General features: G+C 43.8%; 2 protein-coding genes across 2 annotated transcripts in view; both read right to left on the bottom strand.

The window, feature by feature from the left end:
* The window catches only part of LOC130126154 (signal-induced proliferation-associated 1-like protein 1), a 67,612-nt gene extending 45,391 nt beyond the window's left edge, over positions 1–22,221 (bottom strand). The window contains exon 1 of the mRNA XM_056295537.1: positions 22,043–22,221. The gene's annotated coding sequence lies outside the window, so the exon portion shown is untranslated. The remainder of the gene's footprint in view (positions 1–22,042) is intronic.
* A 1,746-nt stretch (positions 22,222–23,967) lies between these two features.
* gpx2 (glutathione peroxidase 2) lies at positions 23,968–24,702 on the bottom strand. Its single transcript, XM_056295577.1, has 2 exons — positions 24,481–24,702; positions 23,968–24,321 (listed from the first exon to the last, which is right to left on the bottom strand). Exons 1-2 carry the CDS (start codon positions 24,700–24,702, stop codon positions 23,968–23,970), a joined length of 576 nt encoding a protein of 191 aa, XP_056151552.1.
* Between the last annotated feature and the right edge of the window lie 451 nt (positions 24,703–25,153).

Below are 25,153 nucleotides of genomic sequence, written 5' to 3'. Positions count from 1 at the left end.
AGAAATATTTTTGACCGGGACAAACCAATCTGTTTTTTCTTAGAAGAGACAGAATAGAGGCAACCAAGACTATAGCTCAAAACCTAGTATATGGCTGGACCGTGTATGGTCAATGTTCGAAATTGTGGCCAGTTTGTTAGAGGGATAGTCAGTGGTAGCATATATAATGTGAATTCCTGGATATTAAATGTTCATATGCAACTTTCTGTAGTGGGCCCAGTAATATTTGTTGTTAAAAGTGTACTTAAGTAGCATATCACATGACATGGTTAAGCTTGGTTCGAGAAAAAACAAATCTAAAAATGCAGTTGCAAGAACAATACTTTCCACTCATATCTTGGGATGTTTGCTTTGAAAGAGAACTTAATACCTATTCTAAATATATGTTAACTCCCCTTACTCTTTCATCTGTTTCTATCTGCAGATGTCTCTCATTTTTCTAAGACTCGCGCTGTATAGACAGGTGAATTCACAAAGAATGGATCGCAGCCTCTGATAGGACCATGAATTGTGCATCACTTGCAACCCCTATCTGCCCCGTCTCAAGGTCTGATTCACAAAAGACATTACAGTGCAAACATGCCCATGAAGTTTTGCAGCTGAGTGCAATTTGCCCTTGTTTTGCATCTGATTGCAATTATCCATGTGGCAACATGTAAATGGTGGCTTTGTGCCAAGAACACTGTTGGCAGGTTCCACGTCATCCTTGATGTCATCAAGTAAAGCAAGAGTTGTTTGACCTGGCAACCTGTAGTATCTGTGAATGATTTCGGTCTCAGTTAAATCAAAAAGTGATATTGTCCTTTGAAATATCCACTCACAAGCACACCTGTTAAGACGATGCCTTCGCCTGCCTACGATCACTGCTGCCATGATCACTGGAAAGTCTGGCCATCAGTTACCCCCAACTCTCTGAGGACACTAATAATTTTCACTCTAACTGCGTGTGGCTATTAGCGCCAGTGTTTTGCAATGAGGCTCAGTCATCGAATTTGCGCCAAATGTATGCATATTACTTAATTTAAATATGTGCAAATAGTACTGGATCATCAAGATGCTATTTGCTTGGCAGTACAGGTAGGGGCGCATTTCACCTTTTGCAGGTGCTTTGAAAATTACATGGAATTACATGTGTGCAGGTTTAGCAGCCGCAGAAGCTGCGCAATCCTTTTGTGAATTCACCAGTGAGTGTTTTATCATAGAGATTGTTATTTGGGGTGCATTAAATGTATGCTCTCCCTCATGTCTCTCAGTGCTCGGCAGACCAATTGTGTAGCTTCAGTGATGTTGTGGTCACCTGATCCAGCAGCCCAACCGTGTAACTTGATCACTCAGTCAGTGAGTCACTCAGTCAGCCACATTTGCGTTTATAGAGCTGGTCCGCTAGTCCGATCCAGCCAAAAATCACACATGTTTAAAGCAGGGTGTAAGAAAACATCAGTAAGTAAAATTGAGTATTGCAATAGTCTCACAATATTGCATCAATTTTCTAAAACAATGCATTGATTCTTAAAGAAAAGCAATCATGATTTGCAAAATTATCTTTACATATATGTTGGAGGGATTAGCAGCCATAATACTGAGCCGTCTTCTGTGTGTCAATGAAACATAGCCCAAATTGTGTGGAAAAGTGTCCGCCAATGACTGGTGGACAATCCCTGAATGTGAAAACTTACTTGCTTGTTTTTTGATAGGCTGCACTGTATAAGAAAGGGCCAATAATAATGCCACATTTGACAGCTGCAAGAAGCGCTCGGTGATATCGATAAAAGCAAATAGCACAACATTTTTGACAGGTCGTTTCATAAGATATTTACACGCAAGAACATTTTGAGAAATAATCATAAGCAATGTGGATATGTTAACCAAGCACATAGAGGCATTCAATGTTCATTTCACTTAGCTAAACCACAGACTGACAAGTTAAAAAAAATGTATCACTTTACAGTAATGCATCGTTTAAAACCAGGAAATGACAACATCACAATATTACAATAACCGAAATCCCACCCCAAATGTCCCCAGCAGGCACAATTTCAGCAGCATTTCAGACTCCTAGACTCAGTAAGGGATGCACAATTACACTTTTTCCACTACAGATACCAGTCCACTGTGTGCATAGCTGTAGTCCACTGACTTCCGGTTTCTACTGCAGTGGTCATACCAGTTTCCTGTTTGTTGGCAAGCGCTATTGGCAATGGCATATTTTTCACGATGCCTGCAAGATTTACCATGGATAAATGTCAACAACATGCACAAAATTGTCGACAAACTTTCAGCGGCGCCTACCAGCAAACAGGTGAAAAGTTTCAGGTTGTACATATCAAGTTACGTCCACAATTATGAGGATGAGTATCCTCATCCTCATAATTGTGGACGTAACTTGATATGTACAACTTGTTTGCTGATAGGTGCAGGTGAAAGTTTGTCGACAAATCTGTGCATGTCATTGACATTTATCCATGGTAAATCTTGCAGCCATCATGAAAAAATATGTCATTGTCAATAGCACTCGCCAACAAACAGGAAACTGGTAGACCACTGCAGTAGAAACCAGAAGTCAGTGGACTACAGTTATGCACAGAGCCGATTCTGAGTACAAATCTTTAAGCATCGTCCGATACAGAGTACCAATCTGATCCAATACTTTTGCTTAAAAGTACAGGGTTAGATTGTTTAGGGCCAATGGGCAAAATAATAGAGAAACAATAAAGGCCTTCCCCCATCACTGAAGAAATAAAGGCTTCCGTGTGTACCAAAAATGCAGGAAGTCAAGCCATTTTGACTTTTATTTATGACATGTTATTCATGGCTTTTGATATTGGATTCTAGTCTCGGGTAAAATCTCTAATACCAACACTCCACTTTAGCCTGGTACTGGCCCAATATCCAATACCAGTATCGGTGCATCCCTACTGCTCAGTATCATGGCTGCTGATGGGAGTTTTCTCCCCACAGCATATAGAAATAACACTGCGATTGTTTTCTTTTAAGATGACAAACATAGAGAAGTTGCAGTGGCACTACTTCATTGAGTTGTTTAAATCTCCGACCACTAGTTGGCAGGTACAGTGTTGTAAAAGGGCTGTAAAGAACCCCAACAACAGCAAGTGTTGCCAGTGAAACATGATCTCTCTCTCTCTCTCTCTCTCTCTCTCTCTCTCTCTCTCTCTCTCTCTCTCTCTCTCTCTCTCTCTCTCTCTCTCTCTCTCTCTCTCTCTCTCTCTCTCTCTCTCTCTCTCTCTCTCTCTCTCTCTCTCTCTCTCTCTCTCTCTCTCTCTCTCTCTCTCTCTCTCTCTCTCTCTCTCTCTCTATATATATATATATATACACACACACTCACTGGCCACTTTATTAGGTACACCTTGCTAGTACTTGGTTGGACCCCCTTTTGCCTTCAGAACTGCCTTACCTTCGTGGCATAGATTCAACAAGGTACTGGAAACATTCCTCAGATAGTTTGGTCCATATTGACATGATAGCATAACGCAGTTGCTGCAGATTTGTCAGCTGCACATCCATGATGCGAATCTCCTGGTCCACCACATCCCAAAGGTGCTCTATTGGATTGAGATCTGGTGACTGTGGAGGCCATTTGAGTACAGTGAACTCATTGTCATGTTCACGAAATCAGTCTGAGATGATTTGAGCTTTATGACATGACGCGTTATCCTGCTGGAAGTAGCCATCAGAAGATGGGAACACTGTGGTCATAAAGGGATGGACAGGGTCAGCAACAATACTCAGGTAGGCTGTGGCGTTGACACGATGCTCAATTGGTACTAAGGGGCCCAAAGTGTGCCAAGAAAATATCCCCCACACCATTACACCACCACCACCAGCCTGAACCATTGATACAAGGCAGGATGGATCCATGCTTTCATGTTGTTGACGCCAAATTCTGACCCTACCATCCGAATGTCGCAGCAGAAATCGAGACTCATCAGACCAGGCAACGTTTTTCCAATCTTCTATTGTCCAATTTTGGTGAGCCTGTGCGAATTGTAGCCTCAGTTTCCTGTTCTTAGCTGACAGGAGTGGCACCCGGTGTGGTCTTCTGCTGCTGTAGCCCATCTGCCTCAAGGTTCGACGTGTTGTGTGTTCAGAGATGCTCTTCTGCATACCTCGGTTGTAATGAGTGGTTATTTGAGTTACTGTTGCCTTTCTATCAGCTCGAACCAGTCTGGCCATTCTCTTCTGACCTCTGGCATCAACAAGGCATTTTCGCCCACAGAGCTGCCGCTCACTGGATATTTTCTCTTTTTCGGACCATTCTCTGTAAACCCTAGAGATGGTTGTGCGTGAAAATCCCAGTAGATCAGCAGTTTCTGAAATACTCAGACCAGCCCGTCTGGCACCAACAACCATGCCACGTTCAAAGTCACTTAAATCACCTTTCTTCCCCATTCTGATGCTCGGTTTGAACTGCAGCAGATCGTCTTGACCATGTCTACATGCCTAAATGCATTGAGTTGCTGCCATGTGATTGGCTGATTAGAAATTTGCATTAACGAGCAGTTGGACAGGTGTGCCTAATAAAGTGGCCGGTGAGTGTATATATATATATATATATATAGATAGATAGATAGATAGATAGATAGATAGATAGATAGATAGATAGATAGATAGATAGATAGATAGATAGATAGATAGATAGATAGATAGATAGATAGATAGATAGATAGATAGATGTAAGAAAAAAACTTTTAATACATAGCAGTACAAGCTTGTTTTGTGTGTCGCGCACTCATCAGCTGCAAATGTGATTAAACAAAGAAAATACACAGTATACCAGTATACGTTGCCCTGCATCACGCTCCTAATTTTGGCGGACAGCAACCAATGAGAGGAGAAAACATTTGAACTATTACAACCAATGGGGTAGGTAGTTACGATGCACAGCAACCAATGGTGGGGTAGAAAACATTACAACCAATGAGGTAAGGGGTTGGGGCTTGTTTTGAATAAGCATTTAAATGACCAGGGCACTGTTGTATTGACATACATTTATAATACAACAAGGTAACATCAAATGGGGTAATTTATGTATAGCATATAGTGGGGTGGTGTTGGGGCACATTTGGAAGGGCAGGCAGTTAAAATATAAAAAAAATACAACATCTAATAAATGTCACGTGTATCATCTAATGGGGGGGGGATAAAAAAGACATTTTACTTGTAGTTATAAAGAAAAAAAATTTTCAGTGTCTACAGCTGGTGGCCAATTCATTTCTACTATTCAAGGTAGACATATCAGGTTTGCAAATAATAAAATACTTTTCTTCCAAGCACAGGTTACATCTTTTGCTGCTAACTGAATATGCATTGCTCTTTGCAAGGATTTTCCATGAAACAGAGTAACCGATATTCTTGTCTACCAATGACTAAATGTGTCGGCTCAAGGCCGTTGCATTTCTTGCATGCCCATTTCTGAAGCTACTCATATGGGCGTTAAACCTAATTTTAAAGGGGCCTTCTGTTAGTCCAATGTAAGTGTCCACATTGCAGTTGTCTTCTCTTGTCACCGATGCCTAGTAGATGACTCCCTCTGTCTGGCATTTTCTATATGTATATATACTTAGCACAAAAAGTAAGGAAATTTGTGTTTGGTAGATTATTTCTTTGTTGAAACAATGCTTCTTGGCAATAAATCTTATACCGTTGGAAAGCCTGTTTATTTCCCTTTTAAATGGTGCCACATTTGTAAGGAACACGCATTTGTGGGATGAGAAGCAGAGCTGAGTATGTGGGTTGCGCCCATGAAAAATTTGCCAAATCTTCTCTGCCAATGCCAAACAGCTTATTTTGCTGTTGCTATTGACTCTTGTTTTGAGCTTCTGGTACCCCAAGTGCTGACAATCAGGTGTCTGATATAAGATTTATTGCCAAGAAGCATTGTTACAACAAAGAAATAATCTACCAAACACAAATTTCCTTACTTTTTGTGCTAAGTTGTAGATCTAGATACTAGATGTAGGTGGAAACTTACATTGGACTAACAGAGGGCCCTTTTGAAATGGGAGAAAAGGGATGAATAAAGTATTCTGAATCTGATTCTGATTCTGCACAAGACCATAAAGGCAGAGAGTGGGGTGACTATTGATTTCCATCTAGATAGGAACCTCTTTGACATCAGAAGGTTCCAATCAATCAATCAATCAAATCAATCTAGTTGCTCAGGTCAGTGCGCATACTCGAGTCACAGTATGCTGATGACTGTGCTCTTGTGGCACACACTCCAGCAGCAATGCAAGCCACCTTTACATTGGCTGTGAGGATATACAATCGAATGGGGTTTTCTGTTAACATCCCCAAAACAGAAATCCTCTGCCAATGGTCATCTCAGATTCTCCTCTTGCCCTTGTAACCACACTTCAAATGCCTTGGTAGCATCATCTCTAGTGACTACAACATCAACCAGGATATCCAGAACAGAATCTAACAGGCCTCGCGCTCCTTTGGACGCCTCAGGGAGTGGGTCTTCACCAACAACAACCTGCACCTCAATACAAAGATTAGAGTCTATCAGCCAGTGTGCCTATCCACACTTCTGTATGGATGTGAGACATGGATGCTTTACAGCTGCCACCTAAAACAACTTGAGTCCTTTCACATAAAATGCCTCCAGCAGAGCTTGAAAGTGACCTGGCAGGATCATATCTCACAGCTGGAGATTCTAAAATGCACCAGCAGCAGGAGCATAGGGGCCACCATCTTTCACCACCATCTCAGATGGCTTGGCCACCTATCAGGATGCCAGAGGACCGCATCCCTCGGAAGGTTATCTATGGCTAGCTGAGGCTAGGCCACCATTCAGCCAGTGGACCAAAAAAGAGGCTCAAAGACCAGCTGAAGGTCTCCCTTAAGAAGTGTGGGCTCCACCCTGGCACATTAGAGATGGCAGCCGCTGATCGACCCAACTGGCGCAGTCTATGTCATGAAGACGTGAAGCTTGCTGAGAAAAAAAGGGAGGAAAAGCACCTGGCAAAGGAGCACAGGAGACACAAATCCACGGCTGTGGTTAATCCCACACCACCCTCTGCCAGTGCCTTTGTGTGCACTGCCTGTGGAAGACGTTGTGCATTCCACATTGGACTTCATAACCACCAAAAGACTCATAACAAAAAAAAGTAGGAGTCATTATCAGACATGATGGGCAACCCAAGGAAGATGGCTCGCATGACTCTGATTTTATGCAGTTTGAGGTGTTTTTATTACTTTTTGAAAATTTTGACACACAACCTCCGTTCCAATTCATTTTGATTGAGTAACATAAAATTCAGCGAAAACAACCAAAAACATAACATACTACCTCTTTACTAGCTTGTGTTTGCACCATTTCAAATTATAATTTGAGGATCTAGTATGTTATTTCTTTTGCATTATAACTCCATCATGTTTCACAATAACCGGTGTCTTTGACTGTTTGGAGTCTGACCAAATCGGGGAAATCAACCTACTTACAGTTAATTGAAAAACCCAACTGTATTTTATTCTCACATCCCAGAATATCCTAGTTCAGGTTGAGGGAGGGCTCAACGTAAGATGAGCTTCAAAAGTAAATCTGGAGATATTAAATACGACAACCCCACCTCAAGCTGCCTCCACGGAGAAAACGCATACTGACAGCCATTTCCATACAGACATACTGCCAAACGGCTTACCTTCTCATTGCAGCCCACCATTCCCTTCAGGTGAAAAACATGTATGAGTTAATCACGTTTTTTTTTTTTTTTCCTGTGACACTGCACAGAAAAAGCTTTGCAATTCAAAATGCCAATGCCACAGGCAGTGCTGAGGTTTTTGCCAGTTGTATTGTTATTAGCATGATTGACTAACTCATCTCCGGGGAACTCTGTTTCACTTTGTGTTTCTGCCTCTTAAACAAACACCGCTCATATTAGAGGCTGTGGGAAAACTTCCACCTCACCAGCTTTGCATTTGTAATTGCCAACCACAGAGCGATTGCGATTACTTTGGAATATTTAAGCCTGTCCCATCATGACAATTAGTGCAGGCAGTCTTCACAGCCGCTGTGCAAAGTCTGCATTGCAGGACTGGGCATTCTTGCACTTGACACAACCTGAAGCAACCTTACATCTGCCCCTATGTAATGAGTGCAATTCCCTGCAGTGCGCCTTGTAAAATGGGACAGTGTGAGGTGGGACACAAAGAGAGATGTTTGTCATGACAGCACCGTCCTCTATGCTCCCTCCATTGGTAAACATCCTGGTCTAAAGATCTAAGGCTAGAAAACCTGTGAACCTATTTGTTACCAAACATGCGTCTCCGTCTCAGCTGGGGGCCTGCACGTGTGTGTGTGTGTGTGTGTGTGTGTGTGTGTGTGTGTGTGTGTGTGTGTGTGTGTGAGTGAGAGAGAGAGAGGTCTCCAACTACCCATCACTGGAAAATTAAAATAGACGGGATGCGAGTGCAGCAGCAGTATAATTATCACAGCGTTAATGAGGCGGAGGAGGGTGGAGTGGATACTTTATGTCTCTGCATCCTGTAATTCAACCTCTCCACGTGCCGGAGCAAAGGGGCAGAGGCTGGGCCTGGGGACCAGCCAAACACCAGGCCACTTCTCCGCCTGCTTATCAGCTCACTCTCAGATTGCAGCCATTCATTCGCCAGCTAAACAAAGCAGAGGGAGGAAGCTAGTCCATTTTATGCAGTTAGCATGTATGGGCTCATTCTGAATGCTCCACTTGATCCAACGCCATTTCACAAACAGCAGCAGGGAGGTACAAGTGTAGGAAATTTTAAAAAAACAGTGCAAAAACACTGGGCCATTTGGAAATCAATTTCAGACTGTCAGATTTTGATTTGATTTGATCTGGTTTATTAATCCCTCAAATCAGGTAATTCTCCTTTGATGGGATGATTTGATGTGTGACATGCGCTGTTGAATGCAGTGACACATGCCTTGGGGCTGGGGCAGCTAGTGGTCACACGCCTGCTGACTGCCAGTGGCCTAATCTGTGTGTGAGTGTGTGTGTGTGTGTGTGTGTGTGTGTGTGTGTGTGTGTGTGTGTGTGTGTGTGTGTGTGTGTGTGTGTGTGTGTGTGTGTGTGTGTGTGTGTGTGTCCGTCCATTAGTAGTTATCTGGTCACTTGCCCGGTGCCAGTCCAAACTGGGCCGGGGCTAAGTATCCATTAACTCCTACAGCCCACAGCTACTAGCAACTGAATTGACAACATGCAGTAAGATTCCTGAAAATAATTTTGCTCAGGAAAAATAATTATGCAAAACACAAAGGAGCATCTTTGTTGAAACACTAAATAGGCTATATGGGCCAGGGCTGAATATTGAAAATAAATAGCAACAACATTGTGGTATTTTTATTTTTTGCGGTATGGATATCAATATTAATGAACAAAAAGGAGTCACATCATTTCACCAGATATATATGCATCTTTTAACTTCAAAGCTACATGTACAAAGAATGTATCATTCTAGCAATGATTAATCCCATAATTTTAGAGGGGGGAATAAGGCAAGCTAGTCCATGAAATCATTAAATCGGAAAAAAATGATACATTATAAGAAAGATGTGCCAAAGAATGTTGCAACAATTTTGCTTTTTTTTTCCCTTTTTTTTTTTTTAACAGTGACAGTAGAGAGAAAGGAAAGGCAGGGGATGACATGCAGCAAAGGGCCTGGGCCAGACTTGAACCCAGGCCGCTACGGTAAGGACTCAGCCTCATGTGATACGTGCTCTACCAGGTGCCACCGGGGCACCGGGCACCCTAGGACCCCCCCCCTTTTTCTCCCCAATTGTATTTAGCCAATTACCCCACTCTTCTGAGCCATCCCGATCGCTGCTCCACCCCCTCTGCCGATCCGGAGAGGGCTGCAGACTACCACATGCCTCCTCCCATACATGTGGAGTCGCCAGCCACTTCTTTTCACCTGACAGTTATGAGTTTCACCACTAGGACATAGCGTGTGGGAGGATCACGCTATTCCCCCCCCAGTTCCCCCTCCCCCCTGAACAGGTGCCCTGACCGACCAGAGGAGGCGCTAGTGTAGCGACCAGGACACGTACACACATTCGACTTCCCACCCCGCAGACACGGCCAATTGTGTCTGTAGGGACGCCCGACCAAGCCGGAGGTAACATGGGGATTCAAACTGGTGATCCCCGTGTTGGTAGGCAACAGAATAGACTACCACGCCACCCGGATGCCCCACACCCCAGGATATTTTTCTTCATGAGCAGTCATAAAAAAAGCAGACTTTGCTACATTTCATTTTCAATCAAGAGTTTTAGTCCAACATGACTGATGGGCCTACATTACATCCTTTGCAATGTGACTTTTGCACATGTGTACACTGCGATGTCGATTCTGAAACTACACGTTGTTCAGCCCAAATAGGGACTTGTTGCACCCGTTGGGGGGAGAAAAAAAAATCAATGTTCAATTTTTTCCACACGGGACACTCGGCTGTATTGGAATCAGATGAAAAGTGAATTATCACAGTGAAACGCATTTTGTGTGTGAGAGAAGAGTGCGTGTGAGAGTAATGGTTTGCAGATGTGGGCATGCACGGGTGTAGGCATGGGGTCTGAGGTCACAGAGACAGCAGGAGCTCAGTATGGGACCTCAGTGGCAAAATGTGTTATGAGCACCAAGGCCACTTAACAGTGACCTGACAGATTCTCTCTGCAGAGGTGTCAATATGGCAGAGTCCTGCAATGTTTGTAAGCAATCGACTCATTCGTCCTCTCACATCCACTTCCTGGTTACGCAGGCAGGATGCAAGCAAAACCAGAAAGGACCTGGGCCGGGCAATAATTCAATATAATCATTTATTGTCTGTCAATGGTACTGTAACGGGATGAAATTCAGTTGTTATATCGTGATACATAATTTCCTTGTCTAAATTAATGATGATGAGAATCTGTTGCCTTAAAATTTCTCACAAAATAAGGTCTGAAACAGTATTTACCGGAGCATTATTGGAAAACTAGTTTTGGTTTGACACTATACATCACATTATAAGAAAGTTCAACACGATGAGTCTCAGTTGGATTCTTAGATATAGCATTTTTCCATGTAAGCAGATAGTGATATAAATCAATAACATGTACATTTCCAAATGATTATCATAACAACATTTGTCATATATCCCAACACTCAGACTTTATTAAAGAAAATGAAGCAGGGCCTACATAGTGAAACTGAAATAAGCCTAACCTTTTCATTAATTAGAACAAAGATAAGCATCAAGTCATAGCATTACTAATGAAGTCTTTGAGGAATATGTCATATCCTGTTACCTCTGTGTGTTATACCAACACTGCATCTGTTGCCACAACACAGATGCAATAACAAAATTCTCTGATCAAATATCAGATTGATATGACGGGAGGTGGTAAGTGGACCATTTCCCCCTCAATACCAGCAATGGAAAATTGCTGGTATTAAATAGGTGCTTCGGGAACTTGGTGAAAAACGGTAATTTTGACTCTTTTTTTTTTTGTGCTTAATAAAAATTTTCCCGTCTCCCCCGAAATAGGGTGGAAACCCTAAAAAGAATGCCATGTCTGCTTATTCCTCATTGTTGTGATGGGGCAGCCAGGGCGGGATGTGGTAAGGTGATGTGACGGTCTGCGCTGCTCAAATGGAAAGTGTCAGGGCCCTACTGGGTCAAAGTATGAGAGGATGAGCTCTACTGCATAAGCACCAGCAATGTGTGCCTCTCCATGAGGAATGCCTACCCACAGAAAGCAATCGGAGCTATCTTATATTGCACATATCAAACAAGGACACATACACTGATGAGCCAAAACATTATGACCACTCACAGGTGAACTGAGCAATGTTGATCATCTCTAAACAAGGGCAGATGTCTGGTGAGTCTGTGGATTAGATAGAAAGCGAACAATCAGTTCTCGTATTCAACGTGTTGGATACAGGAAAAATGGGCAGGAGTAAAGACCCGAGAGACTGGGTCAGAGCATCTCTGAAATGGCAAGGCTTGTGGGGTGCTCCCGATCAGCAGTGGGGAGTACCTACTGACAGTGGTCCAAGGAGGGCCAAACCACAAACCGACGACAGGGTGTTGGGCGCCCAAGGCTCATTAGTGCACGAGGGCAACGAAGTCTATCCCGTCTGGTCCAAACAGACAGACTGTGGCACAAGTCACAGTAAATGTGAATGATGGTTACAGGAGGAATGTGCCACAACACAGTGTATCGCACCCTGCTGCGTATGGGGCTCCGTAGCTGCAGACCGGTCAGAGTGCCCATGATGACCCCTGTCCACCATCGAAAGCACGTTGGTACTGAACCTTGGAGCAGTGGAAGAAAGTCGCCTGGTCCAATGAGTCCCGTTTTCTTTTCGATCACGTGAATGGCCATGTACGTGTGCACCGTTTACCTGGGGAATCCAAAGGAATTGAATCAAGTGCAACTGGACTTGGTATATATCCGTGAAGACGTTTCACCAATCATCCAAGAGGCTTCATCAGTTCGTGCCTTTCTGACTAGACCAAGCTAGTCTGTCTAGTCAGTCTGTCTAGTCTAGTCAGAAAGGCACGAACTGATGAAGCCTCTTGGATGAGAGGCAAAACGTCTTCACGGATATATAACCAAGTCCAGTTGCACTTGATCCAATTCCTCTGGATAACCATGACCTGGATGAATGAGAACATTCACAGACATGTTACCTGGGCAAGTGATGACACCAGGACACACTGTGGGAAAACGACAAGCCAGTGGAGCAAGTGTGATGCTCTGGGCAATGTTCTGCTGGGAATTCATGCTTGGGGATTCATGCATGGGAATTCATGTTCTGCTGCCACTCATGTTGACGTCAGTTTGACACGTGCCACCTCCCTAAACATCATTGCAGACCAGGTACACCCCTTCATAGCAACGTTATTCCCTGATGGCAGTGGCCTCTTTCAGCAGGGTATTGCGACCTACCACACTGCTCACGCTGTTCAGGAATGGTTTGAGAAACATGATGAAGTGTTCAAGGTGTTGCCCTAGCCTCCAAATTCTCCAGATCTCAATTGTAGGATGTGCTGGACCAATGGGTTTGACTCATTGCGGCTCCATCTCACAACCTACAGGACTTGAAAGATCTGCTGCTAATGTTTTGGTGCCAGATACCACAGGACACCTACAGTGGGTCTTGTAGAGTCCATGCCTCGGTGGGTCAGCACCGTTTTGGCGGCACACGAAGGACCAACAGCATATTAAGGCGGGTGGTCATAATGTTTTGGCTCATCAGTGTATGTGAAGCACAGCTGCTGTCGTGAAAAGAACAATATGGGCTCATGGTCTGGAGTTTGTAATTGGAAGTAGGCCTAGTATCGACTGCACATTTTCATTTGAGTAGCTAACATTGCATATTAATTACAAAATATCCTGACTGGATTTGAACACTTACATTGTAAAATGGCTGATTTTGGACAGGGCCCCGAATCATGTTTTGAATCACGTTGTCTCATGTTTTTTTAGGTGACCAACAACCCAGAAATGCAAGCTGACACATCATTAACACTTCAAAACTTTTATCACAAGACTGATTGGTTTGAGCAGATTAAAGGCGATGGGGAACTTACTCTGCTAGCACCTCTATGAAACGCTACCTTGAATCCTACCGCACAGGCGACACCGAGTGACAGAATACGAGGGAGAAGCTAAAACGGAGCAGCGGCGGAGGTGCAGAAAAAATATATTTTGCCAGTTTTCTCACCAATGAGGATTAGAACGTTAATTGGAGAAAAAAAAAAGCAAAATTTTTAATGTCTTACAACAGCGCATATTTTTAGCTTAGCTGCAATCACTCAAACACTTCTGCAATCAGTCAAATATTTTTAGAGAGGCCACAGCCCAAACACACACACACACACACACACACACACACACACACACACACACACACACACACACACACACACACACACACACACACACACATACAGAATCTACATAGATGGTACAGCTGAACATTAGACTAAATGTAAGGTGTTGTTTGTTTGTTTGTTTGTTTGTTTGTTTGTTTGTTTGTTTGTTTGTTTGTTTATATATTTGGGGAGAGTGAAGCCTGGTGCATGAGGTGCTTCAAATCCACAGATAAATCAAATCTTTCTCATGCCATCACTGACGAGACTAGCAGCAACTCAACATTCCTCAGCTGAACACCTTACTGGCATCATTTTCAGATGACTCTCCGACAACTCCAACCGACATCATTCAATTACCGCAGCTGACAAAAGAGTATAGCGTCTGAACCCTGCACTTACCGCCCTCGCCAGTGAAGAGGGGCGGCCCTCATCAAATGCATTTCTAATGGTCAAGGCTGATCGGGAAAAATATCAGTGAAAAATGAGGATGAGCGTTAGTGTTTGCGGATAGGACTCAATGGGCTAGTTAGCCTAGAGGGAGGTGGTCCAGGAGAAAAACAGCACCGGCCTTCAGCGTGGCCTAAGTCAAGGTGAAAGCTTCATTAAAATCCCCTCACATTGGCAAAATTGCTGCTCCGCTGCCGCCAGATATTAATTGCCTGCCAACTGCACAAGATGTGCTCTGCAAAAGTTGGGCACTTTTAATTAACCCTTTGAAACGCCGGTGAATCCAGACAAAGCAAGGCAGAGGGTTAGGTGTTGAAATTTCTTTTAAGTGAGACTTTTAAAACAAGAAGGGGAAGGTAATCATTTTAACAAGACTAGACCCTGGGCTGCAGGTGCTGAGTACAGTGGAAAAGCCTCGGTAACTGGGGGGGGGGGGGAGTCGTCAGCAGGGCCATGGCTGCGAGGGAAGGGGGTGCAGAACCAAGGAGGAACCTATTATCATCATCATCATCATCATCATCATCACATGAAACCCTAGGGGAATTCTCTGCTGTGCCTCTGGTCTTCTCCCATGCAGCACAGAGGGCAGGCTAATTCCCCAGCAGAGGATGCTAGAGAAAGCACAAGAACACCTCAGTAATCAGCATCCTGAGTCAGAGACCACAAACGCCTCCTTCTCGTCCTGGAGTGTATTGAAGCAGATAGCCGAAAGTGTTCAGTATAGGTAGGTTTACGACTCAATAGGATCACATTGAGCCTTAGCTACGGACACACAGTATGTAATCCTGTCAATACAGTGGAAAGACTTTAGGCATACACACAATTCACAGCAGTATTGCAAAGCTATACATGTAAGCCATTTCCAGCCATTGATTCTGACAAATGTTTAATGCATGGCCTGCTGCACTTCCAGCCCAATTATATACAGTCAGGCCATGGAGTTAATCAATTCATACAGTCATTTGGACTGTGATAATTCAGCCAGTGTTGCATAACAGTGGAACCTTGCTAAATCACCGTCTGTGCCAGAAATCCGATGTCAAAAGCTGCAATGCGAGCTGCTACTGCTGGCCTGCACCGCAGAGTTACCGACACACAGGCTCAGTTCATCCTCCTAAACCATTATCTTACATGCCACATCTCATTTAAACTAGCAATCCTGGGCAGAGTGTTTCTCTTTTTACCTTATGACCACCAAAATACATTGAGACATCATCCACTTTAAGATGTATTAAAAGGGTTATGCAGATTAGCACAGGCTTTATTAGGCAGACAACATCAGACAGTTGTCCCAATAATTCTTCTGTTTCAGTGCTGGTTCATGGATGTGGAGCGAAGCGGAATGTAATTAACACGGCCCCTTTATCCCCCGGCTGGCAATAATCAGGACTTTGCATCCCCACAAGTCAAAGAGGAGGAAAACATGCCGAGTTTAGACTGAAGCTCTATGTGATCCCTTCATTTGCATCTTCCGGAGAGTCTCTCTAAGGTGTGTGTGTGTGGGGGGGGGGGGGGGGGCGGCAATCTTGCTTTTACATGCCACACAACTTCTCCAAGAGGTGTAGCTAAGCATTCCCAACACATCCATGTGCAAGCAAACACAAGAAGATCTATCTGAAGATTGTTGTGCTGTAGTGTTGTTATTCTATGTTAAGTACAGAGAGAGCCACGAAACCAGAGTCAAATTCCATCTATATGTGCAAACCTACATGGCCAATAAACATGATTCTGATTCTGATGAACACACAAAAGAAATCCACAACTTAAATTAATATTGTGCTAAAAGTTTCTAGGTAGTATTTACCATTTTACTCTTACAGAAGGTTTTATAAGTTTAAGAATATAAACTTGTGGACAGGTGCAGGTATTTTCTCATTATTTCCCGAAGCAAATGGTCTCTGATGACCTCCTCCTTATCAACATTCCAAGCATGCATTAGTACCATGTTAGCACCATGGATGGCCCCAGGATGTCCATGCTTGTGGAACCCCGAAGGAAGGTGAAATGGTCTGTGGACACCAGGAACAGTGCCTGGAGTAATGATGAATCCAAGTTCAGCCAGAAGATGCTCGAGCGAATGGGCTGGTCCAAGGGCAAGGTAGGTGCTTTGAGCACTATTTGGGTTTCTTGTTGGGTCAGTAGAGGTAGGTGACAGCCATGGGTGCTAGTCCATGAATACAAGTCTATGAATACATCCAGCGCTTTATCTGTGCTCCCATCCGTACGGTTAGTGGTTTTGTCAGAAAGGCCATCCGACGTAAAACCTTTGCCAAATCAGTATGTGGATTGCATACAAGACCATACTGGATCGGTCAAGGCTCCATACCGGATCAGTCAAGGCCTGAGTTAACAACAGCCGCCATTGGTGCTCTGCCCTCACAGGGTACCAATGGAAACTGTAAAATCCGCTGTGGCGATGCCTGAGAAACAGGGAATAAGCCGGAAGAAGAAGAAGTACCATGGATGGCCCGCCACACATTAGCCACATTCCAACACATCCCCACCTCATCCCAGGCGATGGTGATGACTGCACCAACCTGAGCAATACTTCAATTACGTTATCACTATAAAAACATCACACCCATTCAACAATAACACTAGTATATGAGAAAAATGTCTAAGGTCTGCTTTTATTTTATAATATAGCTATTAAAGGGCCCCTCATTTCACTTGACTGACTACACATAATGCACCTCCACAGCTTCTGCAGAGGCCTACATGTAATTGGCGAGCACATGCCTTACTTTATTACAAGGGAACAAACTGCTCACAGAGACATCCGCTTTTTAGTTTAGGCAGCTGATACGGATTTCTCCTGTGGCAAATGTGTAGCCAGGGTATCCAGGAATACTTAAATGAAATACACAGGAAACAGGCAGGAAGAGGGGAAAGGCTGGGAAAGTGGCCATGTTTGTTATTAGTCAGCTCTATCTGCCCTCTGCACCTGGAGCAAAGTGGAAACGTTCAGTCTCTCATTGTCAGAACTGTTACCACAGCGAATACCACATTTGTATTTATTACGTAGACTGCTCGGATACACTGGAACAAATAATTATTCTAGTCGTCATTGAATGAATATCAAAAGACGGGAATACCACCTTTGTTATGTAATAGATAATGCTCTCAAAGAGGAATTAGGATATTTCTGTGTGTGTGTTTGTGTGCGTGTGTGTGTGTGTGTGAGTGGGTGTGCTCGCAAAGTAAACAAACACACATACACCCATCAATCCATCCAACCACATCCACCCAGGCATGCATATACATATATGTATGCATATACATATATATGTACACACACACACACACACACACACACACACACACACACACACACACACATATATATATATATATATATAATATGTATATATACACACAGACACACAGACACATGCATAAAACAGCAGTCAGTCCACCTGTCTCTTTTCTGAGATCTTTAAAAAACAGAAATATCATCTGAATCCTGGATAAGGAAGCACTCGGCTCCCAGCAGTCTCATTCATCCCTCACAGCTTTGTGCAGGGCAGAGCAGGAACTCACAGGACGGACATGGATTCCCTTGTTCAACGGCAGAGGATGTAGAATCTTGGCACACTATGAAGAGGGATTTCTAAGTCGGAAAGCAGGAAACAAAGCACGAGAGAGCGAGAGAGAAAGAGAGAGAGAGAGAGAGAGAGAGAGAGAGAGAGAGAGAGAGAGAGAGAGAGAGAGAGAGAGAGAGAGAGAGAGAGAGAGAGAGAGAGAGAGAGAGAGAGTATGGCAAGAAGGCGTTCACCGTTTTACAGAGGGTTTGTTTTTTTTTTGCAGGTTACGCTTCAGAAATGCATCCGGGGTCCCAAAATAACAAGATCCGAGTGCGGAATTCAAACAGTCCTTTGCTGCACGAGGATTCCAGTCCCCCCCACACACAAGGCTTTGCTCCTGAAACGTGCACAGGAATGAGAACAAACCGAACAGACCTGTCTGTGCGTTGGGATCTGTACTGAGCTTGTGCATTCCTGTCTCCATCTCAGATTTCTGTCCACAGGAGGGACAACAGTGAGCCCCTGTGGTTTTTGCATGGGGAAGTATTTCCACTACTGCCCAAACGGGCTCTGCATGGGGCATAGGCCTGCTCTGTGTGGAGTTTTGATTTTACTGGGAGCAGAGTCCTATAATCTGTTCCAGAGAAAGTGTGTAGGCCCAACAAGAGAGACAGTGTAGACACTGACAGGCATGTCGAGACAACGCCGAGCACGTCATCACTATGTCGGTACATATAGCCTGTAGCAACACATCATTACCAGAGTCCCACATTACATGATGGAATGCTTATGTCCCAATGCCATTTCTAACATAAAAAAATCTTATTATTTAATGCAAGTGGTTGTTCGTCAAAGCTTTGTATACATTTTTTGTGCCATTTTTTATGGCTATCCAGCGTATGACTATTTTCAGCGCTTCTGAGGTTTGAGGGGAAAATTGGAATTAAACTCTGTCTGATCTTTGCTGTAACTGTGGGTTTTGGTTTAAGGGTTTGAAGCTCAACCAGTGAAACTCACATTCCCATGGGCAAGAGCAAGAAAACAAGAGCACACAGCAGGTGGAGAATGTTTTGTAGCGACCCGGTACCATTCTGCACCCCCTCCCCCTCCCCCCCCCGAAAAATGGACCTGCCCAACAACAACAGAGCTGCTTCCCTTTCAATTTGGCCCTTCTCCTGTATAGATAATTACAGAGTCAGAATTACCAAGCGTTTTTTTTTTGTGGGGTCAAATTCCTGAAACTCAGTGGCCATATGGGAGGAATAAAGGTGCATTTTCCTTTGTGCACATTTACTCTGTGACAGCGCGTTGAAAGAGATTACATCATTGCTATTGTGGCCTCCAAACCCTCTGGTTTCATCCATTGGCTGGCATACAGTGGTCTGCCCCAGCGAGACAAAAGAATGAGCATTCCAACAGTTTAGCAGGAAGCGCAGCACCATAGTCACACCGAATCAAAGTCAAACTCATCAACCCCCGCTGTCGACAGAGTGGTGACACAGTGAAAATACACGAGGCCATATTATCATCAAGTCACTTGACTTCTGACTATAGTCTGACTAACATGGGCTAGACCTGAATCAGTCATGTCAAAACAGACGGCGCTTCCTTTATCTATTTATTTATTTATTTTCTTCGAGACATATCAAGCTGTCATTTTTTGGGGTTAACTCAAAACCCACGATGGGGACAGCTCGATTAACTGAGTGGCTTTGCCCAGTCACTATGGCACGTTGCACGCCGAGCGTTTTCAAATAATTGCCGGGCCTAAAGGTCTTTAATAAATAAAGACCACTTCACTCTCAGCTTCCTCATTAGGGACCGTCTCCCAAATGAGCCGATTCATCAAAAAAAAAGTAAACAAGTTAGTATAAGAATTCCATAATGGTCACTGCACAATTGCAGCCTACACAATCCAGAGAGACACACTACGAGGCAGTACAACGCTCCTCTTGTCCTCCTCTCTCATTCCTCTGCTCCCTTCCAACTATGGCACAGGAGACAATAGAAACATAATCTTATCTTAGCCAACAGGAAACTGCCCTCGGAGAAAGCATGTTGGACAGATGACACTGCTGCAAACTGAACAGGCTTGAACATTGTCGCAACGTAAGGGTTGCTGAAAAGATAACATTAAAAAGAAAGTTGTTTTTTTTCGATAACTTGGAGGACCCTTTTAACCTTGTTGCAAAGAAAATAGGGCCAAAAACTGTGACTTCAAGATGAGCAAGTAGTTTTTTTTCCCCTCAACTTCTCACTCAAAGTTCAGAGGTTAAACATACCGAGTGCCTTTTAGCATCTTTTGATGACAGTTTTGCAAAACAACAGAATCCAAAATAAATAAATAAATTGGCTGAATAAAAGATGGTCAAACCCGCTATTACCCATTTGGAGTGCTGTTATGGCTGCAAACCTACCGGATGTCCCCAAGAGGGTTGTTTGAGGGACACGTTATAATTTCTCGTTTTAACATTGAGTGGTATTTTTGTCGGTAGCATAAAGCACAGACTGAGACTAAAATAGAGCTAGCACGGTTCTCCCAATAGTGATATAAAACTGCTGCATCTGTTCTCGATTGATCCTACATTAGAAATCCCGCTGTTGGAATCAGCCCAGTGTGAATAACTGCTATGCTTTGGAATGAGCAACACCGTGGAAAGCAAAAACAGGTAAAGCCAAAAAATTCACTGAAAAGTAAAAGGGTATAAGTGCAGCTATATTATCAGTCGTGCCTGCCGGAGGTCAGCTAAGCCTATCAAGAATGCTAAAACTCCTTGATCCTTGCCCAGAGCTAATCTCCACAGATTCCTTCCTTCGCCTAATTTGTGCGAAGTTATCTTTCCCAAATCATCTCAACCACTGGATGAGGCAGTGCAGGTAGAGGGGGAGTCCACCAATCTCCATCTTCTTATCAGGCTGGTGGAGTACACCGTGGTCATTTTGAACACCTTATAACATCTGCTGGACGTCATGAAAGCTCACCAATGTCCAGGTTTACGCCATGTGTCGGAGCAGATATGTCCCTGCAGCCCCCATTCATTCCCCAAATCTCTCATGTTCTGTGAACCAACGACCAATGCATGCAGGATAACTACATATAAAAATGTCTGTGAATGTTCTCATTCATCCAGGTCGTAGTTATCCAAAGGAACTGAATCAAGTGCAACTGGACTTGGTTATATACACATATAACCAAGATAACCAAGAAGATATATAACCAAGTCCAGTTGCACTTGATTCAATTCCTTTGGCTACATATCAAAATCTGTTAAATTGAACATTACAGTCATTTTCTATCCTAAAAGGGGTACCTGTTTCACCCAATCCAGCATCTTTTCATGAAATATCATCCAATGTGGTAGTTACTGTGTACTACGCTTGTTGATGGAAGAAGAAGAAGAAGAAAAATCCCCAGAAATGTGTTGCTATCTCAGAGCCAGCCACAACACCCACAAGCAACAAACAGCAAAGAGTACTGATCAGAGTCAGCGTTGCGTTCGTCGTGAACTTATCCACACGATTCTGCCAAATGGGGCCAGGCAAGCTCTCAAGGCTGTAAACAAATCAGACATGAGGCCGGAAAACCCAGGCAACAACATGATGTGGGAACGGGGGTCTAGCGTGAGATCCTGTGGCAACACAACACAATATATATCCTGACAACCAGAAAAAAGGTATGGCACACCGAGGCATCATATGGCAGCAATAGGACATAACACAGCATAATACTCTGCAGACACGGATTAGTGTAGGTACAGCTATACATAGACGTTTACACACTGAGGTGATCTGGTGTGTTTGATGCCACCTGTGAATCGGTTCCCTCAAAGCAGGACTCGGCACAATGCCTTGCCCTTGACTGAACGTGATGTAAAGATGCATACGATTTATACGTTTTAACGCTATGGCCTTGGTATTTTGACTGAGCCAGTCACGCGTGCAAAAAAAAAAAAAAAAAGACGGGGCTATTTTTCGGCATCCGTTTCGCTCCCACGACTCTTCCCCGTCAATTGAAACCTCTTGGCACTGATTGCCCACCGAAATCACAAAGTAAGCCTTGCAAAGCGCAGCGATCTGCTACGTCCTTCTACGAGGAAGACGAACGTACGCCGCTCGGTTGTGACTTTAACGCGCGCACACACACACACACACACACACACGAGTCGACCACACAGCCCTCTTTATTAAGCACGACGTTCCCCACTCACCTTCTCTCCTTTCTGCTTCAAGCAACTGGATGTCACACAACACTGAAGCGTTTTTCCTCCTTTTGTTTAACTGGTTGGAAGGGTCCCAAATCCAAATTGCACGGCGCTTTTTTTCTAGATTATTTTTTCTTTTCTCTTGCCTTGACGGGAGCTACATCGACCCGGATGAGACCAAATTCGCCCCGGCGTTTTCATCTGAGAGGCAACTTAGAAGTTTGATTCAAAGTTACGGCTTCACCTCGCTGCGCTATGCAGTTGCAGGAGGGATGAGATCATTCCAGCCCCGCCCCCCCTGCTCTGCGGAGAATCTCGCGAGAACTCCGCGACGAGGAACTCAAACGTTACCGTGGTAACAACGCTCACCTGTGGTACGCAGCTTTTCTGCAAACGTTTATCTAACGTTGCCATTATAAATGTTAAATTTAACAAGCATGCGTATAAATAGTCCAACGAGAAACCCCCTCTCCCTGTTTTTGAATATCTTATTTGCTCATTGTCTAAATAGGTTTAATTGTCTGTAAAACCGCAAGGCAAAGAAAACCCTTAAATTATGTAAGAATTTTGTGCATTTTTTTCTTTTAGCCATCGGTTTTCATATTCATGGATATTGTTTACGCAACTCAACATTTGTTTATGTACACGGATTTTATTGTGACAACACATCGGTGGTATTATCTCTAATCCTGTGATATCTGCAGAGAAAGAGGAGAAGACGGCGTTACTTTGTGATTTTACAAATTACATGAAGGGGTCATGTAGGAGGTGGAGAAAAGACCCTGTGTCTGAGTGTCCACAACTGCCTCTAGATGTTGCTTCATTGGTGAGGCATGCTGGTGTTATCCGGCCCTCAGGGCAAGCATAATCTACTCACCTTCTTTCCGCTGTTGTCATGTCCATAGATGTTAGTATTCTGAAAATTGCACAGGGGCACCTTGATTTCATCATGTTGCTATGACTTATCAGATATGCAGAACTCCCTCCCCTGACAATGTGGTTAGAATAGAGGGGGATAAGCTGCTCATTTCTTTGTGACTTGGGGGGACTTTTCCTATGCTAGATGCATGAATTAGGACTAGAAAAGGCTGTTATCGTGGCTGGTACAAAGGTAAAGACATGTAGATTGGGTAAGTAACAACAGTGATGTTTTGGAACATGTCTGGAATTCAAATCGTTTTCACCCAAGTGGACTTAGCTTTCAGATATTTATTCAGGAATGTTTCCATTAGTCAACTAGATGCTTTGATAGAGCTGTGCAAGAATGCAGGTGTCGAGGGTGAATGGCCTCTAAGAGATAAGGCATTCACTGACAACATGCAATCCCAATTCTACATCCTTCTCTCCTTGCGTCCATATAAGCCTCATAAAAACAGCTATTTGACACCTGACCACATTTTTTTTCTGTCTTCATGGGCAATCTAAATGGCACATAAGAGTGTCTCTCAAGATGTGGTGGATTAGCAAGAAGAACACACCAACGGGAAAATGAATAAGAGCTCAAGAATTTAATCACATCATGAAAACCTTTTGAGTTTGTTGATACATGAGAATCTCATTCACCAACATCTGATCAAATTCGTAGCACCACCTGCTGGTCAACAGATATTTCTCACGGTGCATCTTTTTTTGTGGAATGAGAACAGTACTATGAATAGTACACTGACTGTAGGCGTTTTTGTTCGACAATGTTACATCATAAAACGTTTCTGTTGACTCCCCCCATTTTCATACAGAAGTGGTATGATGATGCGGGGATAGTTTGGAAGACAATCATCCATTACTCTCAAGCGCTTACAAGCCTCAGGTAATACTCGAGCAGCTTTTTTTTTAAAATATCACCCTCATTTAATAAGGCTTAAAAGGATGGAGGAAAGCATTTCAGTTAAGACTGTCATGAATAAGAGGTCATTATCAGGACTAGGCCGTTTTTAGGTCTTGGTTAGTCTCAGTAGTCTTTGAATGTCTGGCTCTATGTCGATTGTTGGGAATTTTTTGCTGTATCTTTTAAAGGGCTCTCCTTCTGGCCCAATTAGGAATTTCTCAAAGTTCCAGGAGACGTCGGCTCTGCTGATGGGACTCCAAACTAGAAATTTGGGATCCTGCACGAGGGAGCTGGAATCATCATCAGGATAGGGGAGTTTGTCTTTCAAATAGGCAAAGACGGGATGGGTGTTTGTTCCATTGACGTCACACTTCTCAAACATGGTGAAGCCTGGCTGAAAGCCACCCCCTGGACGCACATACATCAATGAATTCAGGATCTCTCCATTTTTGCAGTTCTCCTATAAAACACGGACATTTTTTTCTGTTATTTTGTGTGTTTTGGAGCAGCTGCTGCAGGACAGAATCCTGTCCTGTTGTCTATTCCAAGTGCAGTGTCAGGGTAAAAATGTCATATACTGGCAATGTTTGGCACAACTCTCCATATTATTTCCACTTACCTGGTAGCCAAATTGATTGCAAGGGAAACCCAGGACCACCAGCCGATGGGGGTACTTGCTCTGAAGTTGGTTGAGCTCGCTGAAGTCCCGGGTGGTGGTGCCTCAGAGGGAGGCGACATTCACAATCAGGACCACCCGTCCCCTAAAGACGTTGAAGTCCACAGGGTCTCCCTCCAGTGTGGTGGCCCTCAGATCGTAGAAGGTCTTGGCTATGAACGTCATCTTGTCTCCTCTGCTTCCACACTGACGGCAGACGATCTCAGAGCATGACTGTATCCAACCTCACATCACCTGACCTAAAACAGAAGGCTGCCTCTCTTGGGTGTCAAATGGCAACGCAGGAAACTGATATACACTTGACATATAAAACGCCTCACTTGTACAAGTCGCAGATAGATTCGTGTTACTGTCTGCATCCCCCGTACAAGTGAACGAAATCAGAGACATATAGCACATTTTCTCTTGCAACAAGACAGTAATCAAAGCCAAAATATGATTTGATATACTTTATTAATCTCCGTAGGGAAATTCCACTTTGCATTTAACCCATCCTAGCCGTGTAGCTAGGAGCAGTGGGCCGCTGCCACACAGTGCACGGGACCAACTCCAGCTCTTTTCCCATTGCCTCGGTCAGGGGCAGAGACAGGAGTATTAACCCTAACATGCACGTCTT

The sequence above is a fragment of the Lampris incognitus genome, chromosome 16 (assembly GCF_029633865.1).
Source record: "Lampris incognitus isolate fLamInc1 chromosome 16, fLamInc1.hap2, whole genome shotgun sequence".
Taxonomy (NCBI): domain Eukaryota; kingdom Metazoa; phylum Chordata; class Actinopteri; order Lampriformes; family Lampridae; genus Lampris; species Lampris incognitus.
This window is presented reverse-complemented; position numbering and strand designations above follow the sequence as displayed.